The sequence below is a fragment of the Nanorana parkeri genome, unplaced genomic scaffold (assembly GCF_000935625.1).
Source record: "Nanorana parkeri isolate BGI_ZX_2015 unplaced genomic scaffold, ASM93562v1 scaffold362, whole genome shotgun sequence".
In the NCBI taxonomy this organism is placed as follows: domain Eukaryota; kingdom Metazoa; phylum Chordata; class Amphibia; order Anura; family Dicroglossidae; genus Nanorana; species Nanorana parkeri.
This window is the reverse complement of record NW_017306630.1, coordinates 571,253-597,850: the sequence shown is the minus strand read 5'-3', so window position 1 is coordinate 597,850 and position 26,598 is coordinate 571,253. Positions and strand designations below refer to the sequence as shown.

The window sequence follows — 26,598 nt, the reverse complement described above, 5'->3', positions numbered from 1 at the left end:
CGTGGCTGCAGTGCCATTGTCTTCAATGCACCACTACACCCCTCCCGCCCCAGAACACAGGGAGCCAGCCGGGATACGATACAGTGCGTTCCATCAGCGAATTGTGCTGGAATGCACTGTATATGGTGTAAATAAGCCCTTATTCAACCTTTCCATCTCCAGCAAATCATTTGTGGCTATGAAGTCTGATCTGATCAGTTTGATCCTGAGGCTCACCTGAAGTCGTACAAAACATTCAGCCTGGGAGGAATGAAGTATTTTTGGCTCTGGGTAGTTCTAACACCATACCATATCAAGCTACTGCAGAACTTCTGAAGTTTTAGTGATATTCAATTTAAAAAATGTTTTACAAGTGATTTCCAATGCTGATGAAATCACTTACAATAGATGTTGCTTCTTAATGTTTAAAAGTTTTAGTTTCCTGCAGAATGAGCTGGTCTCCTGAGCACTGGCTCTGATATCCTGTTTTAGGGAGGCTCCTTCCCCATGCAGGGTCATATAGAGCCACCCTCTGCTCACCCCTCCTTACTCCAAGCAAGTAGATGCACAGCTGCTGCAGACTGTGCTGTCTCTTAAGAAGGTTCAGGGAAGTGGAGCAACAAGTGTTGTTGCCAGCTGTTCAAAAACATGGCAACAGTAAGTGCTTAGGCAAGAATGTAAAGACATACTTTGCTTGGCTATGTCTACTTGTATGTTCTGGATTTATTATTGGGAAAAAAGTTTGAGTGTAAAGAAGAACTTTGGGGGAAAAGTATTATTATTATCCCTTGCAGTGGAGCTACCCCCCCCCCCCCAATTGCAAGGGTTAAGTGCTTGTTTGGGTCTAGGGGGGAAAAAATGAAAAAAAGTTATACTCACCTGATCCTCTGAGTCGACTTGCTTGGTTGCAGGGAGCGTTGTCTAGGCTGGCCCATTCCCTAGGATCAGGCGAGTATAACTTATTTTCATCCCTAGAACAAAACAAGCACTTAACCCTTGCAATGGGGTGGTTAGCCCCACTGCAAGAGTTAATAATCTTCCCTGGAGTTCTGCTTTAACAATACTTTATTGTATTTTGTGTTGTGGAAACACAACAGGAAGCATGATGAAATCTTTTCTTTGTGAGGGGAAATTCGCTCATCACCAGAACAGGTGTCCCCACTGGAAAATGTACCCTCGCCTGTTTACCATTGCTTTATTGTCCCACTGACAATGGTCACCAAGACAAACAGAAAAGGTAAATTTCCCCAAAGGGAAACATGGCAAAAAATAATATTATATTGCATTAGATACTTTAACCTTCCAGTGGTGAATGCAAGGCAAAGAACAAAATAAATAGTACATCCAACCAGTAATAATGCTTCATCATTTTGATAGCTCTAAACCGAGGAAAGGTCACCTATGATTGATTGCTGTGGCTTATTTCCAGATTATCATTGCTTTTTTGTCCCTTCTTAAAGAGCAACCGGTCAAACAGCCAACTACGCAGCTGAAACACATATGAGAATGGATGGACGATGGAAAGTATAAAATCCCTTCAAAAGGGTAGGGGGATAATGAGGAGGAGGATACACTTCCCTTGGAACATGCTGACTTAGTTCAGAGGTCTGAAACTGCTTCAAGATGACACAGAGCATAAGTCTCCCTCCACTTTGGTGGCACTGTCCCTCATTTGGAATCAAATCCCTCCATTCCTCTTTCCTCCGGAGTTATCCCTCTTTTTGGTCTGATGTACAGATATCTATGAAAATATTCTATTTAACTACCAGGATTGTTAATCTGTAATACAATCTTCATCTTATCTCCTACTGATCTTGTTTGCCATTTTGAAAAGCCAGTATAAGGCCTCATTCACACAGCGTAGAGTGGGGCCGTACAGATGCGTGGGGTGTGCACGGCCGTATCAGGCCATTCACTGGAAGGACAGGTGCTGCGTGTGATTGTATGCAGCAGCCTGTTGTTCTCTATGGGAGGACTCGGCCGTACGCTCACCTGAGCTGCACATCCGTGCGTATGCGAGTGACCGTGCTCGGACGCACAAAGGATCCATCCTGTCTGCGTCCGAGTATGGTCACGCGCACAGATGTGCAGCTTGGGTGAGCGTATTGAAGCGTACAGCCGCGTCAATAGCGTCACAAGGGGGTTGTGGCTCGCACCCGGGTGTCACCATTGCAGGAGTGAAACCAAAATGACTGGCAGTCATTTTGGTATCACCCCTCTAAAAAGTCAGGCACTCGGTCATGGATCGAGAGCATGACAGTGTCAGGAGAAAGGAGGGGACCCGGCGGCATACCTCATCCCGACGGGTGAAAGTCCCCTCCTCTCTCTGCTGGCGTCCATCATCAGATGACTGCGCAATGCGCAAAGACGTCATCGCACGAAACGGCGGGGTGTCACCCGGCCTCGGGACGTACGGCCCGATTCGGGCGTGCACGCCTGACCACATCTGTACGGCCCCACTCTACGCTGTGTGAATGAGTCCTCAATTAAAAGTAATTGTGGAAAACAACAATTCTGAGTTTAAGTAATCTTTGCCAATCATGGCATATAAATTCCTAATGGTCCATATAACTTGGGTTGTGGTTGGGGTGTGTCCATTGCTAAATACGTTGTGCTGGAAGGTATCCGTCTTTCTCATCTCAAAAAGTTGGGAGGTTATGTAATGGGCAAACACCTACCACTACATTAGCTCCATTGAATTGCTTACCAATTCACTGAACGGTCCCTGAAGAAAGTTCAGTGCTAAGACAGACAGCCGTCCCCAGCAGACATGGACTACTTCAATGTCAGTGGTATAACAATGAGCTTCCACCTTCAAACCACTGTTTCAAATTTTTTAAACTGTTTACACAGTGGTTTGTACTTCAAAAGGACCGCAGAGTGGAGTGTTAGAGCGGAGATCCACCAGATGCCTCTTCTTTTTCTGCTTCCTATTAAGTGGAGGCAGCATGATAAAAAACCTATACAAGGAGACAGACGGCAGATAAGCAGATGCTGGGACTTAGTGACTGGACAGATGGGACCTAAAACAAAGAATTTTATTGTGTATTTCTACTTTTGCAGTCAAATTTGATCAGTTTTCTCAAATTTGAGGAAACCCCGCTACATGTTTGTTATGTGTTCCTATTCACACAGTATACCTAAAAATTATTTCTTAACTTTTAGATGTGTCTGTATAGCAGGTCTTTGCAAGCTTCTCACTCAATTTCCAAGTGGCAAGAAACTGTCCCCGTAGCAAGACCAGGGACATACAATGCTTCTAGATCTTTAACCTTTTGACATTGTTCAAATCTAGTTTTCAACGGGTAAGGAGATACAGGGTTAAAGTAATACTAAACTCAGGAGTTAAACCTTAAAAATACATTGAAGTACCTTAACTATTAGAAAATGTAGCTTATTACTGTATCACTCGGCTATAGATTCTCAAATCATCTCTGAATTTGTGATGACACTGTCCTTCCTTCTCCAATCCAAGCTCGCTCCTGTGATGGTGTGATGTACTACAATCTCACGTTTAGTTTACTCATTTGTATTGAGATTGTAGTCCACCCCCGCCATGTGTCCTGAACTTACATGTCCCCCTCTTGGGTGTCAGGCATGCGTAGCAATGGTGAGCCGTAGGACACCAGTGATCCTCTGTTTGCTAATCTCCTCTGTTTTATGAACCCGGAGCACTTCCGGGTTCACACCTTTCAAACCTCAGTGACTCTAGCTGAGAAAACATCAAACAGTTTGTGCTTGAATTCGTTAAACAGAGTGCAGGGGTAACATTAGGGGTCTAATCAGGGGCAGACCTACCGCAGTGAGATCTGGTCCCAACCACATTTCCCCGGGGTCCAGCACTTGACATTTTTAAATAGATTCGGCTGCCATAACTTCCCATGCTTGCTGGGATCTCTCAGCAGTCTTCTGGGGAACAACAGCGACGCCCGTTTACAGTGCCGCCCCACACATATCACAGCGCTTCTGCCGACCCACACATCTGCCCCTGCTGAGGCCCTCTGCATGTGCCGCTGGTGAGACCCTGCGCCCAAGATATCAGGCCGGCACCCTGGAGCAGAGTGGCAGCACAGAGTATGTAGAAAATTCATGTTCTATTATTCTGCATTGCTGTATAATGTATTGCTGGGATTTGTAGTCCTCTATAACCTTTGCCATTCTGCATTGCTGTATAATGTGTTGCCGAGATCTGTAGCAAGTTCCATTCTGCATTGCTGTATAATGTTTTGCTTAGATTTGTAGTCCTCTATAGCTGATGCTATTATTTGGCATTGCTATATAATGTATTGCTGGGATTTGTAGTCCTCTATTGCCAGTGCCAATCTGCATTGCTACAAAATGTATTGCTGGGATTTGTAGTCCCTCTACAGCTTGTATATCAGTGGCAGTTGCAACTGGGCACTGGCGCTCCACCACTATGCTAAAATCATTAGTCTGTAGTTTTAGAAAAACTGACAGAATGTATTATTATAATAATAAGTGACTGTGGGGAGACATTAGAGTGTAAGCTCTTCTTGTGTAGAAACAGATGTTACTGGCTCAGCGTTCTATGCACAGCACTACGGTATATGTCAGAGCTATATAAATGTATAAACATAATAGTGTGTAACTATGGGGGGACATTAGAGTGTAAACTAACGGGCTTCTAAGAGGGCTTGGGAGCAGGGGGATGGGTAGGGCTCAGGTCCGCGACTGCGTCTAATAAACACCCATGTTCTTCCTAACCACCTAGAGATTTTAAATCTAGGCGATATATCCTAACAACCTTCAGCAATTTCTGAGAAGGTCTGAGTAATACAGTGTAGCCATGTATTGTTTATATTTTGTTTGGGATTTAACTCATATGTAGATTAAAAGTGTGAACTTCGATCTGCAGGTGACATTAAAGAAACTTTCAAGTGACATTAAAGGCTGTTTCCTCCCCCTCACCCAATGCTGCTATAAGCACTTACAGTACCTTATGTGATGCCTCTTGATGTGAATGCTGGTGCAACTCTCTTATCCAGCGCAGACTCCTATGTCGTCCTGTGTCCCACGGAGTTTGTTCTACGTGCATTCACTTACACTGTGTCACTGCTCCTTCTCCCGCATTGTTGTTCGGGTAGATGTGTTCTGCAGCCAGGAGTGAGCGGCGCAGACACAGTTAAATTACTTCATTTGCAACTTTTGCCGTTTTTGAAATGTTGGGGCATAGATCTACTGCTTGCGAGCAGTAGATCTAAGAAAGAAAAGAACAAAAAGGGACTTTAAAACCAATTTAAAACATTAAAAAAATTATAAAATGTATTACTATTTAACCCTTTATTAAACCTTTTTTTAACCCTAATCAGCCCTGATTAACTTCTTCCTCCCCATAGCCATTTTTAACTTTTTGTTCCATTAATATTTAATTTTTTGTTTCCATTAGTTTTGTTTGTTATTTTTTGTTGCAAAGAAAAAAAAATGAGCACAACTGAGAAAAAAAGTCTGTTTTTAATTTGCAAATAACTTAGTCATGCTTTGTAACTGAAACATCAATATAATGTTTTTGTTTTTTTTTAAACAAACTATAGAATAAAATTTACAGTAAAACAACTTTTTGACAGTCAAAATAGAAAAAAAAGATTCTACTAATAACATACAACATAAACTAATTTTTGCAAGACATTATTGCCAAAAGAACAGTAAACTTTGGACACAAAAAAAACAATGTAATTATTACTTTGTTATATTAAGTAATGATAAAGTTATCACTGAAAAAAAAACAGGTCCATAATGGAAATGCAAAAATTGCTCTGGACCATAAAGGGGTAGAAAAGGTATAGAGCTGACGTGGTTAAAGAGGATCTGTCACCTGCACTATGCCATCTGGCAGCAATAAAGTGCTAGCAATAAAGATTTTGCTTTCAGAAAATATCTACTGATTTGGATGTTAAAAACAGTGCGTTTTCATGTTAAAATAAAAGAACATTTTTGCATGTGTGTGCACAATAAAAAGCGGCACACCTTATAAATAATTTTGTCTGCAGAAGATCACTGGTTCTCGAATGCAATATGGTGGCTTCAGTTTGAATCAGGGATGCACAGATACCAGTTTTTCGGTATCGAGTACCAATATTTTTTTTTCAGTACTCGCCTATACCAAATATCGATACCAGTAGTCCCATTAAGGAAGCTGGGCGGCGTGTAATGACTCGTCGCCCAGATTCCCAATTAGCCGGGGAGTTGCCTCTATGCTCCCTCGTCACCACGTGACAAGGAAGCATGGAGCCGGCCTTCTGGCCAATCAGGAAGCGGGGCGACGAGACATTACAAAGCTCCTGACTTCCTGATTGGCCGAGAAGCTGACTCCATGCTACCTTGTCACCAGGTAACTACCGTAGGAAGCATGGAACCGGCTTTCTGGCCAATCAGGAAGCCAGGGGGCAGGTAATGACTCGCCGCCCAGCTTGCTGATACTGGAAATTCCAATATTGGGAGCATTTAGGTGAGTATGAGTACTAGTACTAGTATCGGCGCATCCCTAGTTTGAATAATACAAGAGCAGCGCCTGGCCTTGTAGTATAGGTTACAACACATCTGCCCAAGCATGTCTGAACTCTTTGGGGGTGATTTACTAACCTAAACACACACACACACCAGGTGTGTGTGATTTTCACACAGCAAAACGTATTTATCAACCAAAAAGTCTCTAAAAGCATATTTCCACTAATGCCATATATGGAAAAATCATGCACATGATGCATATATAATGCTGCTTCACAGTTTAGACAAAAATGGTTAGCTCATGCATTTACATTCCTTGCATTCATCAACGCAAGCAACACAACATAGAGCTAATTTACCCAACATCACCTTGGAATTCATTCAGGGCTTTGCACAACACACCTGCTGGGTGTGTACACATTACAAAGGTGTTTAGATTCCACCCATAGATCATGCTGGGAGGGAACACACTGCACAGGTGTATACACATTCGTGGTGTGTTTATAAGGTTAGTAAATCAACCCCTTTGCCTCTCAAAGTACCTCCCCCAAAAGATGGTCACAGCCAGTCCATGCAAAGCTGGGTATACACAGTTAGAATTTTGTTTGAAAAAACATTTCAGAACACTTGTTCAAGTTACTAATACGACTGTAGAGATGAAAAAAAATTGAAGAGGCAGGAAGTAAAACTTTTCTTGAACAAACAAAATTCTAACAGTGAATGTGGCTTTTGTTGTGGAAACTCTACACATTCCAACAGGGTTGTCCCCGTCGTAATGGCTGCCTAAGGCGGGAGGGGGGGTTGAGGGGTGCTGGTGGTCATGTTCCAAAGAAGGGGGGGTTGAAGGGGTGCTAGTGGTGCATGCTAACAGTTCTCTGGCTGACGTCCTGATGGTGCACCGCTTAGCTCTGGCTGGCGTCCCGTCCACCTCACTGGCATCACTGGTTGCCAAGAGCCTAGGCAGGACGCCGGCCAGAGTGTCCCAGGTTGCTAAGAGCTGGGAGGAGAGATGTGTATGGCCATTACATATCTCCCTGGCCGGCTCTTAGCAACCTGGGAGCCTGGTAGCCAGCCATCCCCCAACAAGGATATGCTGCCTGAGACAACAGCCTTATTATAGAGACAGCCTGCGTTTCCGAAACCGAATGGTAAAGTCCAACAAAATTTAGAATGTTATTTGTCAAGTCTCTGATGACCTTATCGAATGTTCTGACTATTTGTATGAACTTTCGTATGAAGTCTACCAGTATATTGCCATCTTAAGAGTCAATGAGAGAAGCCGTATTATCACTCAGTTCTGTAGTCCACCTCCACTTTCTTGCGGTGACTCGGCTCTACAACCCAATATCAAACTTTACTGGGGCCCAGTTTCTAGAAGCAGATTTTTCACACTGTGGCGGTCATTTATGTTATATGCAGGGCCGGATTTACTCTTTCTGCTGCCCCAAGGCCAGGTTCCTCAATGCGCCCCCCACCCGACAAAACTACCCCCTGCCCCATGGAGAATGGCAGATCTGCAGGCTGCATACAATGTTGCCGACATCACTTGTACAAAACAAGCGGCGGCTCCCCTGCTGTACATTTAGCTCCGCTTGCCCAAAGCAGAGCTAAATGTAGAAAACAACTACTTGCCGGGCATCGGGAGATAGGAATTCCACATTCCTGCTGCCCCCCTACTCCCTTCTGCTCCGAGGTCGGGCCTTGGTTGGCCTTGTGGGAAATCCGGCCCTGGTTATATGTCTTGGCCTTTGCTGACAACATGGAAATTACTCTTTTTTAGCTCTTCAACCCTGAAAAATGTTCCCTCTGTAGAGGAGGACGTGAAGATAGATAAATCAGCAATATAAACAAAGTGAAGGCCATGTCTGGTAGGACACTTTCTCAGACGATTTTGCTGCAGGAAGGAATGTGAAAGAGGTGTGAAAAATAATTTGCGTGAATTTTCATGTTCAGATTCCTAAAAACATCTGTGTGGTTGCCAACAGACTCCAGCCTATTCACACATTTATTGATGAGCATTTTTTGGTTTGTTCTTCCATGTGTTGCAATGTGGTTTTAATATGTTTTATATAGATTTTCCATATGGGGGTATTGTTACTATAGCTCCATTTATTATTTATAAAGGACTTTCTATGCGGTTTGGTGTTGTGTGATCACTTGGTATTATAAGAGCAACATAATAACTAGAGATAAGCTCAGGTTTGGACCGAACCAGGAATAAAGCCCCTCCTAAACATGGAAGGTGTTTTTTTGTGTGCATTAGGGATGCACCAATACCGGTTTTACGGTATCGAGTACCGATATTTTTTTCGGTACTCGCCAGTACCGAATACCGATACCAGAAGTCCCATTAAGGAAGCCGGGCGGCGTGTAAAGACTCGCCACCTGGCTTCCCGATTAGGCGGTGAGCCATTACACGCTGCCCGGCTTCCTGATTGGCCGGGGAGCTGGCTCCATGCTCCCTCTTCAACAAATGACAAGGGAGCATGGAGCCGGCTGCCCGGCCAATCAAGAAGCCAGGCAGCAAGTAATGACTCGCTGCCCGGCTTCCTGATACCGAAAGCTCAGGTATCCGGCTAGGAATCAGAGCATTTGGGCGAGTACTAGTACTCGCCCAAATACTTGGCATCGGCACCGATAATAGTATTGGTGCATCCCTAGTGTTCATTTCAGACTTTAGCATTTGTTTTTATTATCATTAATAGCCAATGGAAAAAATAGTTACTAGGCAAAAAGACGCATGTTGTGCGTTTTACGTGTGTTTTTTAGGTGCTCCGAGTTTTTTGGAGCCAAAACAGGGGACTCTGCCCTAAAAGACGTTTATTAACTTTTTCAAGCAAGGAGTATCTAAGTGACACTACATTCAGATGTGAACGGGCACCGCTGAATATAATGGAAACCCTAGTGTCCAGTGTTGAAGTGCTTCTAGGGAAGCTTCAAGTCATGCTTCAAATCGCTCAGGTGTGAATAGTGCCTAATAGATCTATGATGGGGTGCCATGTTATACTGGAGAGGATGTACATATAATTGTTGCTTTTTCCAATGTTTATTGAATAAGACTTACCATCATGAGCCCTTTGTAGCTGCAACACATTCTGATTTATTGAGTAAAGCATCGCAAAGAACAAAAATTATATGAAACAGTAACCCATAACCAGTCTGATTGAAAGAAGCTATTCCTATATTGAGGGGTTACTATTGGTAACAGCATTTCTGAATAATTCTGCTGGTTAGAGTATTGATGGCAGTGGCTGTAAAGTGAAATTGTGGTTCTGGTGACCAAATTTTGGGTTTCATCAAAACCGGAACACATGGGAAATCTTCCAACGGGGGACACAAGTTTTAGACCACCAGGGATTTCTTCTCACTTCCTGTTGTGGCTATCGGACAGGAAGTGTAGGGAAATCTCCGCAACTGGACACAGATTGCAAAAAAAGCTGACGGGGTTATAATACTTCGTTACTGTATCCAAAAAAAGTTTACTTTAATACTTTAAGAACTACGGTACTTTCAAGTGAAGGACAAAGCTCAAATGCCCAGTAATTAATGCATGCTGCAGTAATACACAATAAAACAAATATGTGCAACATACAGATGTCAATAGAGCCTAAACTTGTCCTAATTAATGGTCCCAGATATGGGACCTGCAGTATTTGAACTGACATAGAGCCTTACAACCACATGCACCTTGAGCATTGTGCTATTAATTGATGTTGCAGCCCAGGACGGCACCATCCAGAGAACTACATCCCTCAGCAGCCCGTGTGCCTGCTCTGCTCCATGCACCAGTGGGCAGAGCTACAAATGTGGCCATCAGCCAATCAAAATACTCCCTCCCTGTGGCTAGGGTTTGGCTTTACTCTGCATTCCCTCCTGCGCATTCCATGAATGCGTGTCACATTTAAGCGCGCTTATGCCCGTTTGTGTATTGTGTTTGCCACACGTCCTCCACGCTCAACAAGCGCAGGGGGAAAAAAAATCATTTAGCAGATTTTGCAACACACATTCAGTGTTTGCAGACTTGTTTGGGGTGTCATTAGAAATTAATGCCAACGTATGCGTGTTTTGCCGCGTTTCCATCACGGAACACACCGGTGTGAATGCAAGTTTAGTCCCAGGCTGTGGCTGCAGACAACCAGCCTCCTTCCTTGCTCATCTCCCTGTGCATCATTAGGCCTGTGAAGGAGCAATGATCTGCATACACATACATACAGGACCCATTTAGACAGGAGCCAATGAACCTACCAGAATGTCTTTGGAGTGTGGGAGGAAATCAGAGTACCTGGAGGAAACCAGCACAAGTACAGGGAGAACATGCAAACTCCTTGCAGATAGTGTTGTCCTCACCAGGATTTGAACTGGGAACCCCTAGTGCTGCAAGGCAGAAGTGCTAACCACTATGCCGCTATTCTTTCATTGATTTGAATATGTTGATTCTATGGTGACTGCACATGCGATTTATACAGTATTTAATGTGTACATTGGCAAATGTGTTACTTGTGTCATTTATTAGGCCACATTCACAGAAGAATGGAGTTGCCCACCCCTGCTGTAGACCAAAACAATACATGAACTTCTTTCGGGGCAGAGTCAAGTGTTTTGGTCACAACAGACTTCAATGGGCGCACGTAAAAGACACATTAAAAAGTGTGCTTTCCATGCATTTTCTTGCATAGTAGCTAGATTTTCATTGACTAAAAATAACAAAAACATGTCAAGCCTTGAATGCACAAAAAAGTATTTACAGATGCTCAAAAAAATTTGAAAAAAACTACTGAAAAACACACTGAAGTGTGAATGGGGCCTCAATACTCATTTACTACAGACAAAATATAAACAGAGCACATATCTAACGTATTTCTGGAAAAAAAAAAACAGAGCACATATATAGAAAGCCAAGACGCAGAGACTTCACTGACGCAGATAAATGATTCCTTGCTATCAGCAGCTGTCGGCATAGAATGCTAAGCTTGGCTTACACACGACATACACCGTGTCCTCCATGTGAATCTGATTTGCGTTTCGAAGAAGCAGACCCCACCCACGATCCCAAGTGTGTCAAGCCCATTAGTGTGCATGTTGTCTGCTTATGACAAAGGCTCTTTACTGGCCATATGCAAAGCTGGGAAGTCCCCAGTGTCACAGGAGGATTAGGACAACTGTCATTAAAAGATTGCCTGTTCTTCTTACACCACACTGAGAACAAAACAAATTCCACCGCTTCATTTACAGAAGTACGGGGCCCGACGTGTGAAGATGCCTGAATAAGGAACTTGGTGTTGCTCATTCCAAACAGATAAAAAGAGACACATTATTGTCTTCACAGCCCTACACTGAGGAGAGCAGAAAGCTGACTGGCCTGTGCTTTAGATTCTCCCCGTCTATGTACATAACTGAGGATTTCCAGACCTACTTTTGACTAAAGAGCCAAAACACACATAGGGCCTATTCAGACTGTGGTGTTGAGATAACACACAGTCAAAAACATTTTTTACCGCGCATCACCGGTGACTAGAGGTGCACCAAAATGACATTGTCAAAACCGTAAATGTAAAAAAAAAAATCAGGCTGAAACCAAACATTTTTTTTTCTAACCTTTTCAATTTTTTTTATATTTTATTTTTTACTTTACTTATGGGAGCTTCGGCGAAATATTACTGGTCTAAACAGACCCCCGATATTCCCCTTTAGAAAAAGAGATTGAGGACAAAGAGTCTTTTTCTGCAGCCCCTGTTATAAATGAACAGGAAGCCTCTGTACTGAGTGTTCCTGTTCGTTCATAACTTGACAGAGTATGTTTACTATATCCACAATCATGAATGAAAAAGAGGTGATGTAGATCACTTCCCATTCATTCATAATGGGGGACACAGTAAACATACTATGTCCTCAATTATTTACAAACACTCAGCGATCACTGATAGCTGAGTGCTTGTACCTGCTTTCCATGCTGACAGCTGTCACAGGAGGCTAAGCGAGCGGTGCGGGGAGGAGATCTCGATCATCTCTGACAGATGACTCTTCCACCCACAGCGCCGGCCTGGCCTCCTGTGACAGCTGACAGCTGTCTCCGTGCCCACACCGCCGCTCTCTTGATCTGTCACAGGAGGCTGAGCGGGGTAGTGCAGGAGGGTTACAGTGCATTAGGTGAATTCCTTACGTTAACGAAAGAAAGTGTGGTGCCAATTGTTTTGAATGGCACCCCAATGCACATGTACACTTTAGCGCATCCAAATGCACAGATGTGACCCATCTGTTTGTTCTGGTACATTGCATTGCATGTGCTCTGGTGCACAATGCAATCGCCTGAGTACAGGGTAAAGCAGAACTCCAGCCACAACATTTCTCTAGTTTCCAATACAGTGGTGAAGGACCTCTGTCTTATTTAAATGATTATCTGTGTCCTTGGTGGAGAGATTTTGCTTTTCTAGTATATAAAAGGAAAAAAAAGTGAGTGCGGTGAACATAGAGAACAAATATCAACTTCACGGCTGATATGACAGAACTGAAATGATGTCACTAGAAGCTATATTACAAGAAAGGATTCACTTCCTTGTCGAATTAGGTTATCTGTACATCGGTTGATTTCTGACAAGACTGGATCTGATACGGACAGTTTTTATATGGGTTAATGCAAACTCCCTCTGGGATATTACAGAAGAACTCCAGAATTTTGAAAAGCTAACCCTTGCAGTGGGATTAACCGCTAACAAGCAAGTGTTAACCGTTCATTTTGGTCTATGGGTGAATATAAAAAAGAAACACTAGGCGTGTTGCTGTCACGGGTCCTTAGACCACCAGAGCCCAGGGGGAGAAGAGGCTGCGAGAAACGGTCAAGCAGACAGGTGGGACAGGGGATTGGGTGAGTATTTCTTCTTTATTTAGGCCCCCTAGACAAAACGAGCAGGTAACTGTTGCAGTGCGAGCAGTATCCCCACTGCAAGGGCTAACTTCTCAAAATCCTGGAGTTCCACTTTAAGGACATTGCATGCACTGGTGTGTTGAGTTTCCATTCAATGTAAATGCCACCCCAATGCATCTCCAAAACACGTTTGCTGAAACACAGCAGAGCAAAAACACATTGGGGGGGAGAGGGTGATTAAAAAAACAATTTTCATAGCGATCAGCTCTGCAAACGAGATATGCAGCAGATCATGGCCACTGGATGAAGCTGAAGAGCATAAGACATTGCCTGTGGGTGTAGTTACATACTGCTAATCAACCATGTTCATCAATGGCTGCATTGGATTACATAGGCAGCTAAAGAAGCTGGTCTATGTATAGCGAGCGCCAAACACAGTAAAAAGTCAAACCTTTAGAGACCGAGCTACAAATTGCTGGAACTTCTTTGACTCAAACTGTTCACTGACAGCAATTCAACATTTTCCTAGCAACACCAAGGAGAGCGATTATGTAATTGCTACAAATTGATGCTCTGAAAGTGCTCTTGTGGCATGGCCTTAATTAAGCCCCTTTCACATTGAGCGATTTATCACGTGGTAATTCCCGCGATATCACGGCAAATTACAGCGCGATATCGCGCTCCAATGCATTTCAATGGGGCAAAGGGTCCTGCTGTCGCGGGTCGTGTGTCGCTACAGCAAGACCCTTTTTGGAGCGGATTTAGCCACGATTCAAGCTTGCTCAATGCAAGCTTGAACGCGATATCGCGGTATACTGAGCTTAGGGTGACGGGAGGACGCTAGTTTGTGTCCTCCCGTTACCCTAAGGAGAACTATGGGTAAAAGCCCCGACCCCATAGTTCTCCTTTAAATGCACCGAATATAACTAGATATGAAAATGTTTTAAGGCAGGAAAACACCTGAGATTGTTGGGAATATCCTGTTGCTTTAGGGGATCAGGAAGGAATTTTTTGGTCTGTTGGAGCAAATTGAACCATGCTTTATGGGGTTTTTTTGCTTTCAACTGGATCAACTGTGGATATAAAATTATGTTTATGGAGAGATTTTTCAATTTTTGTTTCTCTATGGGTTGAGCTTGATGAACTTTGTGTCTTATTTCAACCTAACTATGCTCCTTGGCACCCTCCAATGGTGGTAATGCTGTGCAAATGGAATAACCCTTTCGCTGCCAATGTGCTTTTTGCACACATTATAATCCATATTTTAGGTCTGAAAATTACTTTACAAGAGTTATAGTTTTTCTGAAAGCACAGACTCTGTAGAATAAAATGGCAGCAGTTGCAAATTTTTACACCGCAAGATATCAGCGCAACTTTTTATCAAACCCAAAATGTAAATAAAAAATGTAAGTTCATTTTAGTGCCCAGCAATACAATATAATTAGGGCTGTGCAAATTAACAATTAATTTCTCGATTAATCGTTAATCTTTTTGATCGATTAAAATTTTTTTGATCGATTACATTTTTTTTAAAACTTTCTGCACCAGCCAAGGCATTGGCCTATACACATACAGCACAGCAATGAAGTAATAAAATTAACTAGGATCACACTAATCCAGCACGTTATTATTCTGAGTTGCCCCACTCAAGCGGCGGCCATATTGAGTGGGGCACGTGAGATTAATAACGTGCTGGATTAGTGTGATCCTAGTTCATTGTATTACTTCATTGCTGTACTGTATGTGTATAGGCCAATGTAGTTGGATCTGTATGTGCGTTATAATTAATCGAAAATTAATCGATTAAAAAGAATTTCGATTAATCGAACACGAAAATTTTAATCAGTAACAGCCCTAAATATAATGCCCATTTTTGTAAAATATAAAATATGATGTTATGCTAAATAAACAGATACCCAACTTGGCAAGCTTAAAAACGACATGCGTCCATGAAACAGCGACAACATACGGTACCCCAAACTATGCATAGGTGAAACTTTAAATGCCCATACAGGTCATCATTTCAGCGTTAACTGTGAAAATAAGCCCTAGAATTATTACTCTCATTCTGGCAAACCCAGCAATACCCAACATGTGTAGCACTTAAATCCCCCTATGTGATAGCATATTAGGTAGTGACAGATTTACTCTTGAAAGTGGACCTTTACCCCCTTTGACTAAAAATCACCTCAGCATGCAGCTCTGCATGCCGATATGAAATCATCTTACATTCATTACCTAAACAAACATTTTTATTTTACTTACAATTTCTTTTTTCCCCACTTCTTGGTCTACTTTGGCACAAATTATGTAGTTGTGCCCAAGCGTTGCATCCTGGGAAGGTTAAATCAGCAGAGCATTGTTGGCAAATCTCATCTGTACTCATGAGATCTCAGGGAAAAGCATTTTCCTCTCCTGAGATAATGTTTATGGTCATATGTCCTAGTCACATGTGCCAGAGTAGCAGGACGTAGAGAGATCTAGTAACCTGCCCTTGGAGAGATCTAGAAGTATCTGTTTGTAGATTGCCATTACTAAACATTTCTAAAGGTATCTTTGTTGGTATTTTGAAGATATGGGTAACGTTCCTCTTTAAGGTGACATTAGGGGTCTATTAGACTCCTAGTGTCACCTTTCCACTGCAGAGAAGCTATTCAAGCGCAGATTGCACTGGAATAGCTTCTTCCCCAACTTCTCTAGCCAGTGAATGACAGCTGAGGAACTAGAAGTCATGCAATCAGTGTAATTATTTGCCCCAATAAGCGGGAGGAGATCAGCGAATGGATGTTCACCGACTTCTCTCCCCTCCACTCCCGTGATGCCAATCCGGAGCCCACAGGAGAGCCTGGGAAGCAAGGCAGAGGAGGTCGGGGGGGGTCATGCTTCACCAGTCCCTGAAGCCGTCAGGCAGCAGCTACTTCTGCCAAATCTCTTAAAGTGTAAAGCCGATCGTCGACTTTACAAAACTAACATACGGCGCTGGCAGCGAATTGGTTCAACATGAGCCTCAGGGTTTAGGGGTGGAAAAATCATTGTGGAATTCAGGAGCCAGTCTGTCCAATGACGGAGCCAGCAGGATTTTTTTTTAGAAGCAAGCTCCATTGACAACTCGAGAAAACCTTTAAAAGTTAGGCGCCAGCTTTAATTTTTCAGAAGCATTGGCTTTGTGGCTCCAGGGATTTGTCCAGCCCCACTCTAAGTATATAAGAATTACAATATCATGCTTACATGATATATCTAGCCTTACACACATGTACACACTAATATATTCACGTTAACGGGTCTACATCTACAATTGCACACAAATCCAGGGCAGATATACGACACGTTCTCTGTAATTGCTGAGCACGTCAAAACAATAAAGTGGCGAGGCCAGATCAAGTCATTTCTGCAAGGTCACACTGTGGTAGGTACAGGGACAGTAGAAACAGACTAAAGCTGCAACACAGGCACATTGCAAAGCTCAGCAAATTGAAGGATGACGTAGCTATATACGGTAGACAGATAGGCCGACAGACAGACAGATAGAAAGAGAGATACAGCAAGTAGGCAGGCAGGCAGACAGATGGATAGATACATGCTTCCCCACTCTGCAGACAGCTCTCTAGCAAGGCTTTCCAATTAGCAATAAATGCCTTTAATAGCATTGACTGATGTCTCTATCACCATACAAATTAAATCCGGCTCCTGAAGAAGCTATTTTATTTTGGGCCAGGAAAACCCTGTTGTGTAACAGATTGTCATCTCTGGAGGTCGATCGCTCTCCTCTGTATCCTGCTCTCAGATCCTGCTCTGCAATGAATAATTAACCAACCCTGCCTCCAAGTACAGGTCTTGCATTGGTGATGAGTATGAAGTACAGCTTGTCCTTTCTTCCATCTTGTCCGACGGCAGCGCATCCATAACAGCGTTGGGAAACGTAACCTCTTTCAACACTGGTCTGATTTAGTTAACGGACGCTTTATCAAAATCACTGGTCGTTCGTCCGGGGAAGAAGACATCTTGTTAACCGTCATAATGATGGGCAGAGTGTAGTAACCTATAGGAACAATTCAAAGCCATCTTTGTATTATATTTCACCATACCTACCTCCTCATGTATCACTTTCCCCTCCCTTTTAGATTGTAAGCCCTCAGGAGCAGGGCCCTTCTTACCATCTTGTCTTGAATTGTATTGTGATTGTAATGTCTTCGTTATATTGTAAAGCGCTGCGCAAACTGTTGGCACTATATAAATCCTATATAATAATAATAATACCGGCAGCTCCGAGCTCTGTCCAACCAGTGGCCTCATAAAATAGCTGCGGTTGGGGGGGGGTGTGGTCAGTGTCAAGGGTGGAACTTAAGTTTAGGCTGAGTCCCTGATTTCCTGGCTCCACATGAACACCACCTTTTGACTGCACCTTGTGATCATGTTTATTTGTAATAATACATGGCCAAACTAAACATCGACCTAGCCTCTCACATAGGGGCAGCCATATTTGCTCATTGCATATGCAGACTCTCCTTCTTGCTACTCAAGCTGGCTATTCCCTTGCTCTATTTTTCTCGTTCAACCTGCGGGCTGAACGAAAAAGATAGAGCTGTTTCCTTTATCAACACTAGGAGTACGTTGATCGTGGAATCCCCGCTGTTCCTTTTGTATACGGATAGCGGCTGCCAGCTCCGAAAGTCACACAGAGGGTGCCCTGCTGGCATCCTTCCGTAGAGCATGCTTTGATCACAGATATTGAAGGAGCTGGATGGAAAATCGTTGGACGAACAGTGATGGTACTCTTATTAGCTGCAGTCACTGTGAGTATTCTGACAGCGGCACGCCCGTCGCTGTCAGAATACAAAGGACACAGCGGGAGATTCATCCATTCATGCTGTTTAGCGTGGCTGGAGGAATCTGTTATATTTGCAAGCTGAACAAAAAAAATATAATGTATGGACAACTTTAGTTTACCTTTAATTATTTTTTTAAATCCATATACATTACAGTTTGCAATGTATGCTAAAATACTGCTCACACATCCACGCCATTGCTGTGTAGATGTGCTGCCCCAGTCCCTCTGATCTCTGATGGGGGAGGGGGGTGTCTTTTTTTTTTTTGCATTGGAGGGATAGGGATCAGGTATAGACCTTTGAGGGAACCGCCCATCATTTTTTACATTTATGTTTGTTAAATTTTAGACTGGGGTGCCTCGTGGTTTTGCATACTTTTAAAGGGTGTCGTGACTGAAAAAAGGTTTAGGAAACTCTGCTCTTGATTACTATATTCGTTATGACCATCCTTCCATGATCTAACAATGCTTTCTTTTACTTCCTTGGTATTCTCTATAAAGTAAACACAGCTAGCTAAAAAGCCAGACACAAATAAACCCGTACATGGCGGGGTCTTTAATATATGACATGGAAGGGGCCTGGGCTACCTTTCAGACAAAAAAAAAATCTTCATTGATAAATTGGGAGAGGGCGCATTTTTCCATACAGAGTGGGGAAGGCCGCGAGCTCCAATGAGACAAATAGGAATACGCGTGAGAGTTTATATTAGTGGTGAGACAAGTTGTTTTACATGCTGGTTTGTGAGTGTGCCATGATGCCTTTCTACTGTTCTACTGTTCAAAGCCCATTTCGTGTGCACCTTACTGTATAACTGGTAACAAATTGTTGAGTGCGTTTGTCGTTTGTTTTGCTTTAGAGTTTATAAAAGGAGACAAAGGACGTGGTGAGAAATATGACATACAAAGTGAAGATCAGGAATTGATGGATTGGTGTAAAAGCGTGGGTTGACTCTGACAGGAAAATAGGCTAATTTAGTGTTGACGCAGATTAAAAGGGCTCTTTTTTTTAACTCATTGACGGGTTGGATGTGGATAACAATGACAGTATGATACCTGCACTAAAACTATCGATTTTGCTCAGGACTAGGGATGAGGTCAGCTTCGGACTGAATGTGATCACAACTTGAGCTCCTTCAAGCAAGGAAGTGCCATGGGCACTTCCACCCAACTACCTGCTGGCCGGGCATTCCCTGCCCACAGCCTTATGTAAACAAAGGTGTGGGATAATTCTGGTGGCGTCAATTACCTTACATGGCCACATAGTCATATTAGGTAAATATCATTTACCAAATATAGCCAAGTAGCCATTAAGGTCAATGACGTCACTTGTCCCTTTGCTTAGGTCAAGCTGCAAGTGGGGAATTCCACACCAGCAGCTGACTGGGAGCTTCCTTCTGTGTTAGGAGGATCTTAGGTTCAGTCATCCCTAGTCAGGACCCTACATGCTTTAGTATGTAAAAGAACACGAACAGCAAGATTTTATAAGTATTTGCAAAGCTTTCAGCTTTTCCAAGCAACTTTGCTGAAGCATTTAAAGTAGGGGTGGGCAGCCTCAGCGCTCCACTGCCGAGGTTGCCTACCCTTGCTTTAGAGCAGACTTCAGTTAGTAATAGGAGCGCCGACTGTCAAGTCAACTGCTAGCAGCTCGATTAAAGTGACAGTCAGCACTCACTTTAAGAGCAACTTAAGCCACATCTTTTTTTTTTTTTTTATAGAGTTGAGTATCTGTCAGATTTCTTTTTTTCTGTTTGTGCCCCCATTAGGGGGATTCACCCTCTCCATCTCCTGGGGACCGTTATCACTGAGAGTGAAAAAAAATCCCAAATAATGAGTTGTACGCAGATCAGGAAAAGCTGGGACATCTTCCAATGGACGATATTAGTTCTTGTGACACTGCTCAACAAAAGGGAATCCCCTTCAGTTTGGAGGGTTTTCCTCTTCATTCCTGTTAAGGCTATCAGACATGAAGTGAAATCTCTCCAATGGAACACAGAATGGAAAAAAACATAAAAAATGATGGGGTTATGACCTTCCCTAAGGGCTCGTTCACACCGTCCAGTGCGTTCATATCACAGTTCTGTGACATGAACGCATTGGATCATATAATCAAAGCCTCCACACATTCTGGGGCTGGAGGGGGTGTTCCAGTGCGGTTCCAGTGCATGCACAATTTTTTGCAGGTCATTGCTGTACCGATGTGGGCGATCGCACAGCATACGGAGGCGTGTCTGCGGTACCATGGAAATGAATGGCACCACCACTCCCCTCCCGCCCCAGAATGCGGAGAGGCTTTGATTATACAATCCAGTGAGTTCATGTCACGGAACTGGATGGTGTGAAAGGGCCCTCACTCTATCTCAAAACTTAAAAAAAACTAAAACTTTTGCCTTCAGTTTTCCTTTAACTTTCCCAGTGAGGCTGTGTACAGTCATGTGCAAGCAAAAATCTTGTTTTGTTTTTTTCCTTGTAAATGACTGAACATACTGTATACTTTTCTTTTACCAAGCAGAAGGAATGGTCTACTCCAACCGCAGCCTGGCTGTAGCAGACGCCTGCATTGATTATGGAGGTCTTGACACTGCGCCTGGGCACTGCAGACAATTATTCAAAAAGATTACATTTTTAATTACATTGTACATTACCTTGGAAACTGACAGTCTGCAGAAGCTACAGCATGCCCAAGAGCTCTTATTCCCTTTAGGGCCTATTCACCCCATAGTGTTGCAATAAAAGCACGGTATCCGTGTGTTCAGTGCATGCTATTGCACAGCACAATGCACTGCACGTTAGGTGCCCTGCATTGTCATTATTTCTGAATAGCACACCAACGCACCTTCTGGTGGGTGTGTGTTGAACTGCAAATCAAGGTACCGCGGTAGCATGTACAGTGAAAAAAATTATGCAACCGTAACACACACTACTGCGGTTCTGTGCGCTGCATCACAGCACAATGCACGCATGCCAGAAGGTGCCCTAAGGTGCCTTTCAGAATGAATGGGAATGCAACGTGCCTAGAGTGCAACGCTATAGGTCCAACTTCTGCGATTCTTCTATACAAACTCGTCAGACCAAGCTACATATGAACAGCCTATAGACTGGGAACTCTAGCACCAATACCTTTGCTCTGCCAGTAAACCACCTGACAAAATATCAAATGTGTCTAAACAAATTGTATCTGCCTTGTATAACAATCTGCTTACTGGAGGCACTGTGGCCGTGCAATAGCGTTAAAGTGAACCTACATGGACTGTCATTGTTGACTTTACTTTTAAAAATGCCATGTTAGTCAGGTTGAAAAAAAAGTCCATCGAGTTCAACCTATAGAGTTCAACTTATGTTGATGCTTTGGCTTCAATGCATTCTAAGTAAAGAAAGATTGGACTCTTTTTTTCTGACTTTTACTTGATGCATGTTTGTTGAGGTTCTGGGACGCAGAAGCCAAGGAACTACCATTTTTAAAAGAAGGCCAGCGATAGCTGGCTGACCGTGGATGTGCTGGCCTCCAAAGCCAGTGCATCCACTGCAAGTCATTAGTCAGTGCATCCACTTCAGTCGTTGGTTGCTAGGACCTCTAGTGCCCTAGCAACCAATGACGTCAGGTTCCCACCTCCAATGCAGTCACCAGTGATGCATTACAGGATGGAGCATCTTCTTCCATCCTCTGCTTCCATCCTCTCCCTGAGCCTGCATGATCTCCTGGGTCCCCCCTCTGACCTACCAATAAAGTAGGAAAATAAAGTATGTGGGGACAGTAATATAAAAGGGGCTAGCTAAGGCGGACAACTTATAATTAGTTGTCCCCATCACAGTGCCCCTTTACATTAGTTGCCCTATCAGAGTGCCCCCTTACATTATGAAAGTAGAGGGCAATCTGATGGGAGCAACCAATATAAGGGAGCACTCTGACGGGAGCAACCAATATAAGGGAGCACTCTGATGGGAGCAACCAATATAAGGGAGCACTGATGGGAGCAACCAATATAAGGGAGCACTGATGGGAGCAACCAATATAAAGGAGCACTCTGATGGGAGCAACCAATATAAGGGAGCACTCTGATGGGAGCAACCAATTTAAGGGAGCACTCTGATGGGAGCAACCAATGTAAGGAGGCACACTGATGGGAGCAATCAATATAAGGGGGCACTCTGATGGGGACAACTAATTATTAGTTGCATCCATCAGAGTTTCCTTTACATTAGTTGCCCCCATCTTAATTTTTTAACACTTTACATATGTCCGTGTGTGCCTACTGTGGGGACAGTAATGTTTCGGCCCTCCACAACAGTCCCAGTTTCTCATGTGGTCCCATGAGAAAATGAATTGCCCAACCCTGGGATAGAAAATTCTAAAGAAGGAACAGCATGTGAATTTGACCACTTATACCGCTCTTATGCGTTGCCTGACCTACACTCGCGTTTACTTAATATCAAGCTGCCCGCAAGAAAACACTTGCCATAGGAGAATCAATGCTGGCCCCTCCTTCAGGAAATGTTCATTAATTTGCTGCCATGCTGGCCCTCTAGCAATGATCGATACTGTCACCAAAGGGCCCCTTGTGGAAGACCCCCATTCTACTACTGGCTAGGTCTGAACATATGCAATTAGTTCATAAGGGCTCAGGGTATGCAAATGCGGCCATTTACATGCGCATGGGCGCAAGTTCCTGAATGCAAAATGTTCACATTTAGGAGTTTATGCCCATGCAAATTTAAGCATTTACATGTGCACGGACATACGTTCCTGAACGCGGTACCAGCGTTTATCCCATACATCGTTTTCAGTCCATCCATTTATATAGCCAGAAGAACACAACAGCTGGTGCTTCCCGGCGCCACAAATTCAGACTTATTTTACGCCTGTATTGGCACCTGTGTTCATGAGCCCTAATATGCCATTCTGTTCAGACAGTGAACAAGCGCTTTTGTTTCCAGTCCAAAATGTGTCAAAAGAAAATGGGAGAAGCATTCTGTACATCTCAGCGCTCGATAGGTAGAAAGTTAAGAAGGTGCTCGCTGCGTGACACCATACGGACATGACATAAACCAGGAACACAGTGAGGTCATCATGAAGAATGTCTCCCACCTTTTCTAGACATAAGCAGTGCCCAGGTCTGCCTGATAGCAAGAGAGATCCCAGCACCTGCCCATCCCACATCTAGTATAAATGGGCCCTTAGGTCCTGCAGGGCCCTTGTGCAGCTGCACAAATGGTATGTCGGCCCCTCTAGATTAACAGCTTTATAATACTGTACAGAGCTGGAACCTGCAGATAAAGACATTCTTGATTAAGATCCATAATCCACGTCAATAAAGGAAAGTTTAGAAGCCAGACAGTTGGGGGACTTAATTCCTCAGAAGGAGGTCAACAATGGTAGTCCACTATTCCTCTTATGACTACTCACCAGTCTGGGATTAGTGCGAACCCAGTTCGCCTAAGCCCACTCAAAACTCTGACTGTCACCCCCCCCTCCCGGTCCAATCATTGGCAGCAGTGGCAATGGAATGCCCCTCTCTGCAACTGACTGGGCCAGGAGGATGGGGGTGGAAGTGACAGTTTTGAGCAGGCTTGAGCAAACACAGGTGAATTGGGTTCACACCAAGCCTAGGCTTATCACAGGATTGCGTGGTGCAGATCCATCTAGCACTGAATCCTTACCCACTGAACCATCGCCTATCAAGAGGAAGTTGCATTCAGCTGCTGTGCACTTACAACATTCAAGGCCCATTCACACCACATCATCTCCAGACCAGATCTGGAATATGGTGTGAACCTGCCCTTACTGCAGACACTGCTACAACCACACCTACCCGATGCACACAGTCTGATAGTATGTACAGCTGGCCATACACCAGAAGAATTTCATCCAGGGCCGGTTCCCACCACAAAGTCTGCATTCCAGAGCGTTGCATCGCAGCCATGCCCGCCGTCCGATCACCCGCACCTGGAACGCAGGCACATTAGTGCCTGAGTTTCGGTCCAGTGCGATCTGCAAAAATAGTGCCATCACTATTTTTGCAGATCGCACTGGACCGGCACGCGGACACTAATGTCACTAACGATCACACTGCGGGCCGGCGGGCATGGCTGCGGTGCCATTGACTTCAATGCACCGCCAAGCCCCCTCCTGCCCCTGAACGCAGGGAGCCGGCCGGCTTGCGTTCCAGAGGCCGAACGCTCTGGAACGCAGACTTTGTGGTGTGAACCAGCCCTCAAACTTTCCTTTGAAAATCGCTAAATCAACAAAATCCTAAAAATGTCCTGCTTCTTGAACAGAATCTCAGGCGTATTAGGGCCTGATCGCACCAGAGCTGTGCGTCAACAGTGCACGAGGTGTATTGCGATTCATGCATATGGGACCCCACATGCACCTCCGCCACGCAAAGCGATCAACCGCGCCGGTACCGCAATACCTTGTGGTGCGGTGTGGTTGAAAAAAGCAGTGCATGCACCTGCACAGTATTGTGGTACCACGCGTTACAGCATGGTCGATCACATCACGGGCGGGAGGTGCGTTTGGGATGCTATTCAATGAATTATAAAGCAACACAGCTCCTGCACTGTTAAGGCACGGTATGTGTGTTGCACAGTACCATGCGTTTATCTCACAGCCCTGGTGTGAACAGGCCCTTAAAGAAGTTCTCTTTTGTGTCTACCACACACACACACACACACACACACACACAACAATATGTACGATTTTTGGGGGGAGAACAGAAATCACATTCATGATTAGAATTTTATCGGTTCAAATAAGAAAGAAAAAAAAATTTTCATCCTGAACCTTCGAATGTTAACGTCTATACGGTCAAAAGCGAAAGACGACTTGTCCTTTGTGACCATTAGAAAAATCAAACGTTGGGACAATTTGTTTCAAAAATCTCCAATTAAAAAAATCAATAAATAAAAAAGTCCACTTGCGGTGTGGCTACCCCCGCACTACAACTTACCTGCTCATGTCCAGGGCAGAGGTGGACAACTGCAGCCCTCCAGCTGTTGGGGAACTACAAGTTCTATGAAGCATTGCAAGACTGGCAGAGGTATGCTGAGATTTGTAGTTAAAGCACAGCTGGAGGGCCGGAGTTGCCCACCCCTGTTATATGGGGATGTGTAACGTTGGCCCATGCACACATTTGACAAAAAAAAGATTTTTGAAATACTTATTAAATGTTCTAATTAATGGGATCAAATAGCCAATCGTTGTTGACCGTAGCGATGGCGAAAAAAAGCTAAAGCGCAGGGTGGAAAAATCCAACAATATGCTTTTCGTTTGGGAAACCCCATTCATTCCAAAACTTCAAATCTCCGATTATCGAATGTTCTGACCCGATTTTTCGTTTGAACAAAAATCTACCTGTGTATGGTCAGCTTTACCTGATCCCCACTGGCCCCAGGACCGCCCCCCTTATCCATTTCGGAGGCCAGAGGCCCGCTGACATCATCACGTCTAACATAGGCACCATAACCCATAAAGATATGGACTAACTGAGGGGCAAGAGATAAGCGCTGACCGCGGGGGAAGCAGGGATCGGGTAAATAACAGTCCTTTACATGATACCCCCAGACAAAATTGGAAAGGTTAACCCTTACAGTGCTGGGGTACGCCCACTGCAAGGGTACTTGTATTTTTAAGTATCCCGGTGAGAAGATGAAAAGCGAGGTCTTACCTTCATAATGCCGGTAGTTTTTGGAGTCCCTTGTCCCCTTTCCCCAGAGTGGTCCCTGCTGCTCCTCCCTGATTGCGGGCTCTCCTCTGAGCATCCTCCGTTCAGCACCAAGTCATCCGCTCCCCGGCTGAGCCCCCCGATCGTCAGGCTACCCCCATCCTGCACCCCTAGAAGTCCCACCACCGCCGCCGCAGCAGCAGCGCACGCCGCCGAGTCCCGGACCTCTGCCATCCTCAGCCTGGCATCATCCGCACAATGTGAGACGCTCGATCCGTGCACACACTTCTCCGACTATGGCACTGCCCACAGGAGGAAACAGCGGGATCTTCACATTGTCATCACACACGGGGGTCCGGGGGGAGGGGGGGGCGGCTGTCAGTAGGACCCCCGATCTGCACCATTCATTCCGGAGATGATCCGCACAGCTTCCTCATCAGATCCAATGAGAGGAAAGGAAAGCGCACTCCTCCGGCATCTACTGCATCACAGGGACCTGTCTTCTGGGGTTCAGGGTCACCGAATATTGGGGTTTTCTTGTGTCCCAGGTCGCTAAATCTTAGGGTTTTATAGGGTCGTAGGGGTGTTCTGGGGATCACTGAATATTGGGGTGTTCTGTGGCACAGGGTCACCGAATATTGGGGTGTTCTAGGGTCCAGGATCAATAAATCATAGGGTGTTCTGGGTGGGGAGGTCACTGAATATTGGGGTGGGGAGGTCACTAAATATTGGGGTGTTCAGGGCCACTCAATATTGGTGTTCTTATGTAGTTAAATATTGGGGGTGTTCTGGGGGCCCGGGTTAAT

At 44.3% G+C, this 26,598-nt stretch overlaps 1 protein-coding gene across 1 annotated transcript in view; it reads right to left on the bottom strand.

The window, feature by feature from the left end:
* Positions 1 to 26,135, bottom strand: part of LOC108788938 (inactive phospholipase C-like protein 2) — a 136,946-nt gene extending 110,811 nt beyond the window's left edge. Inside the window, exon 1 of the mRNA XM_018558843.1 lies at positions 25,796 to 26,135. Within this exon, the coding sequence (XP_018414345.1) occupies positions 25,796 to 26,026 (231 nt within the window). The 5' untranslated portion in view covers positions 26,027 to 26,135. The remainder of the gene's footprint in view (positions 1 to 25,795) is intronic.
* Between the last annotated feature and the right edge of the window lie 463 nt (positions 26,136 to 26,598).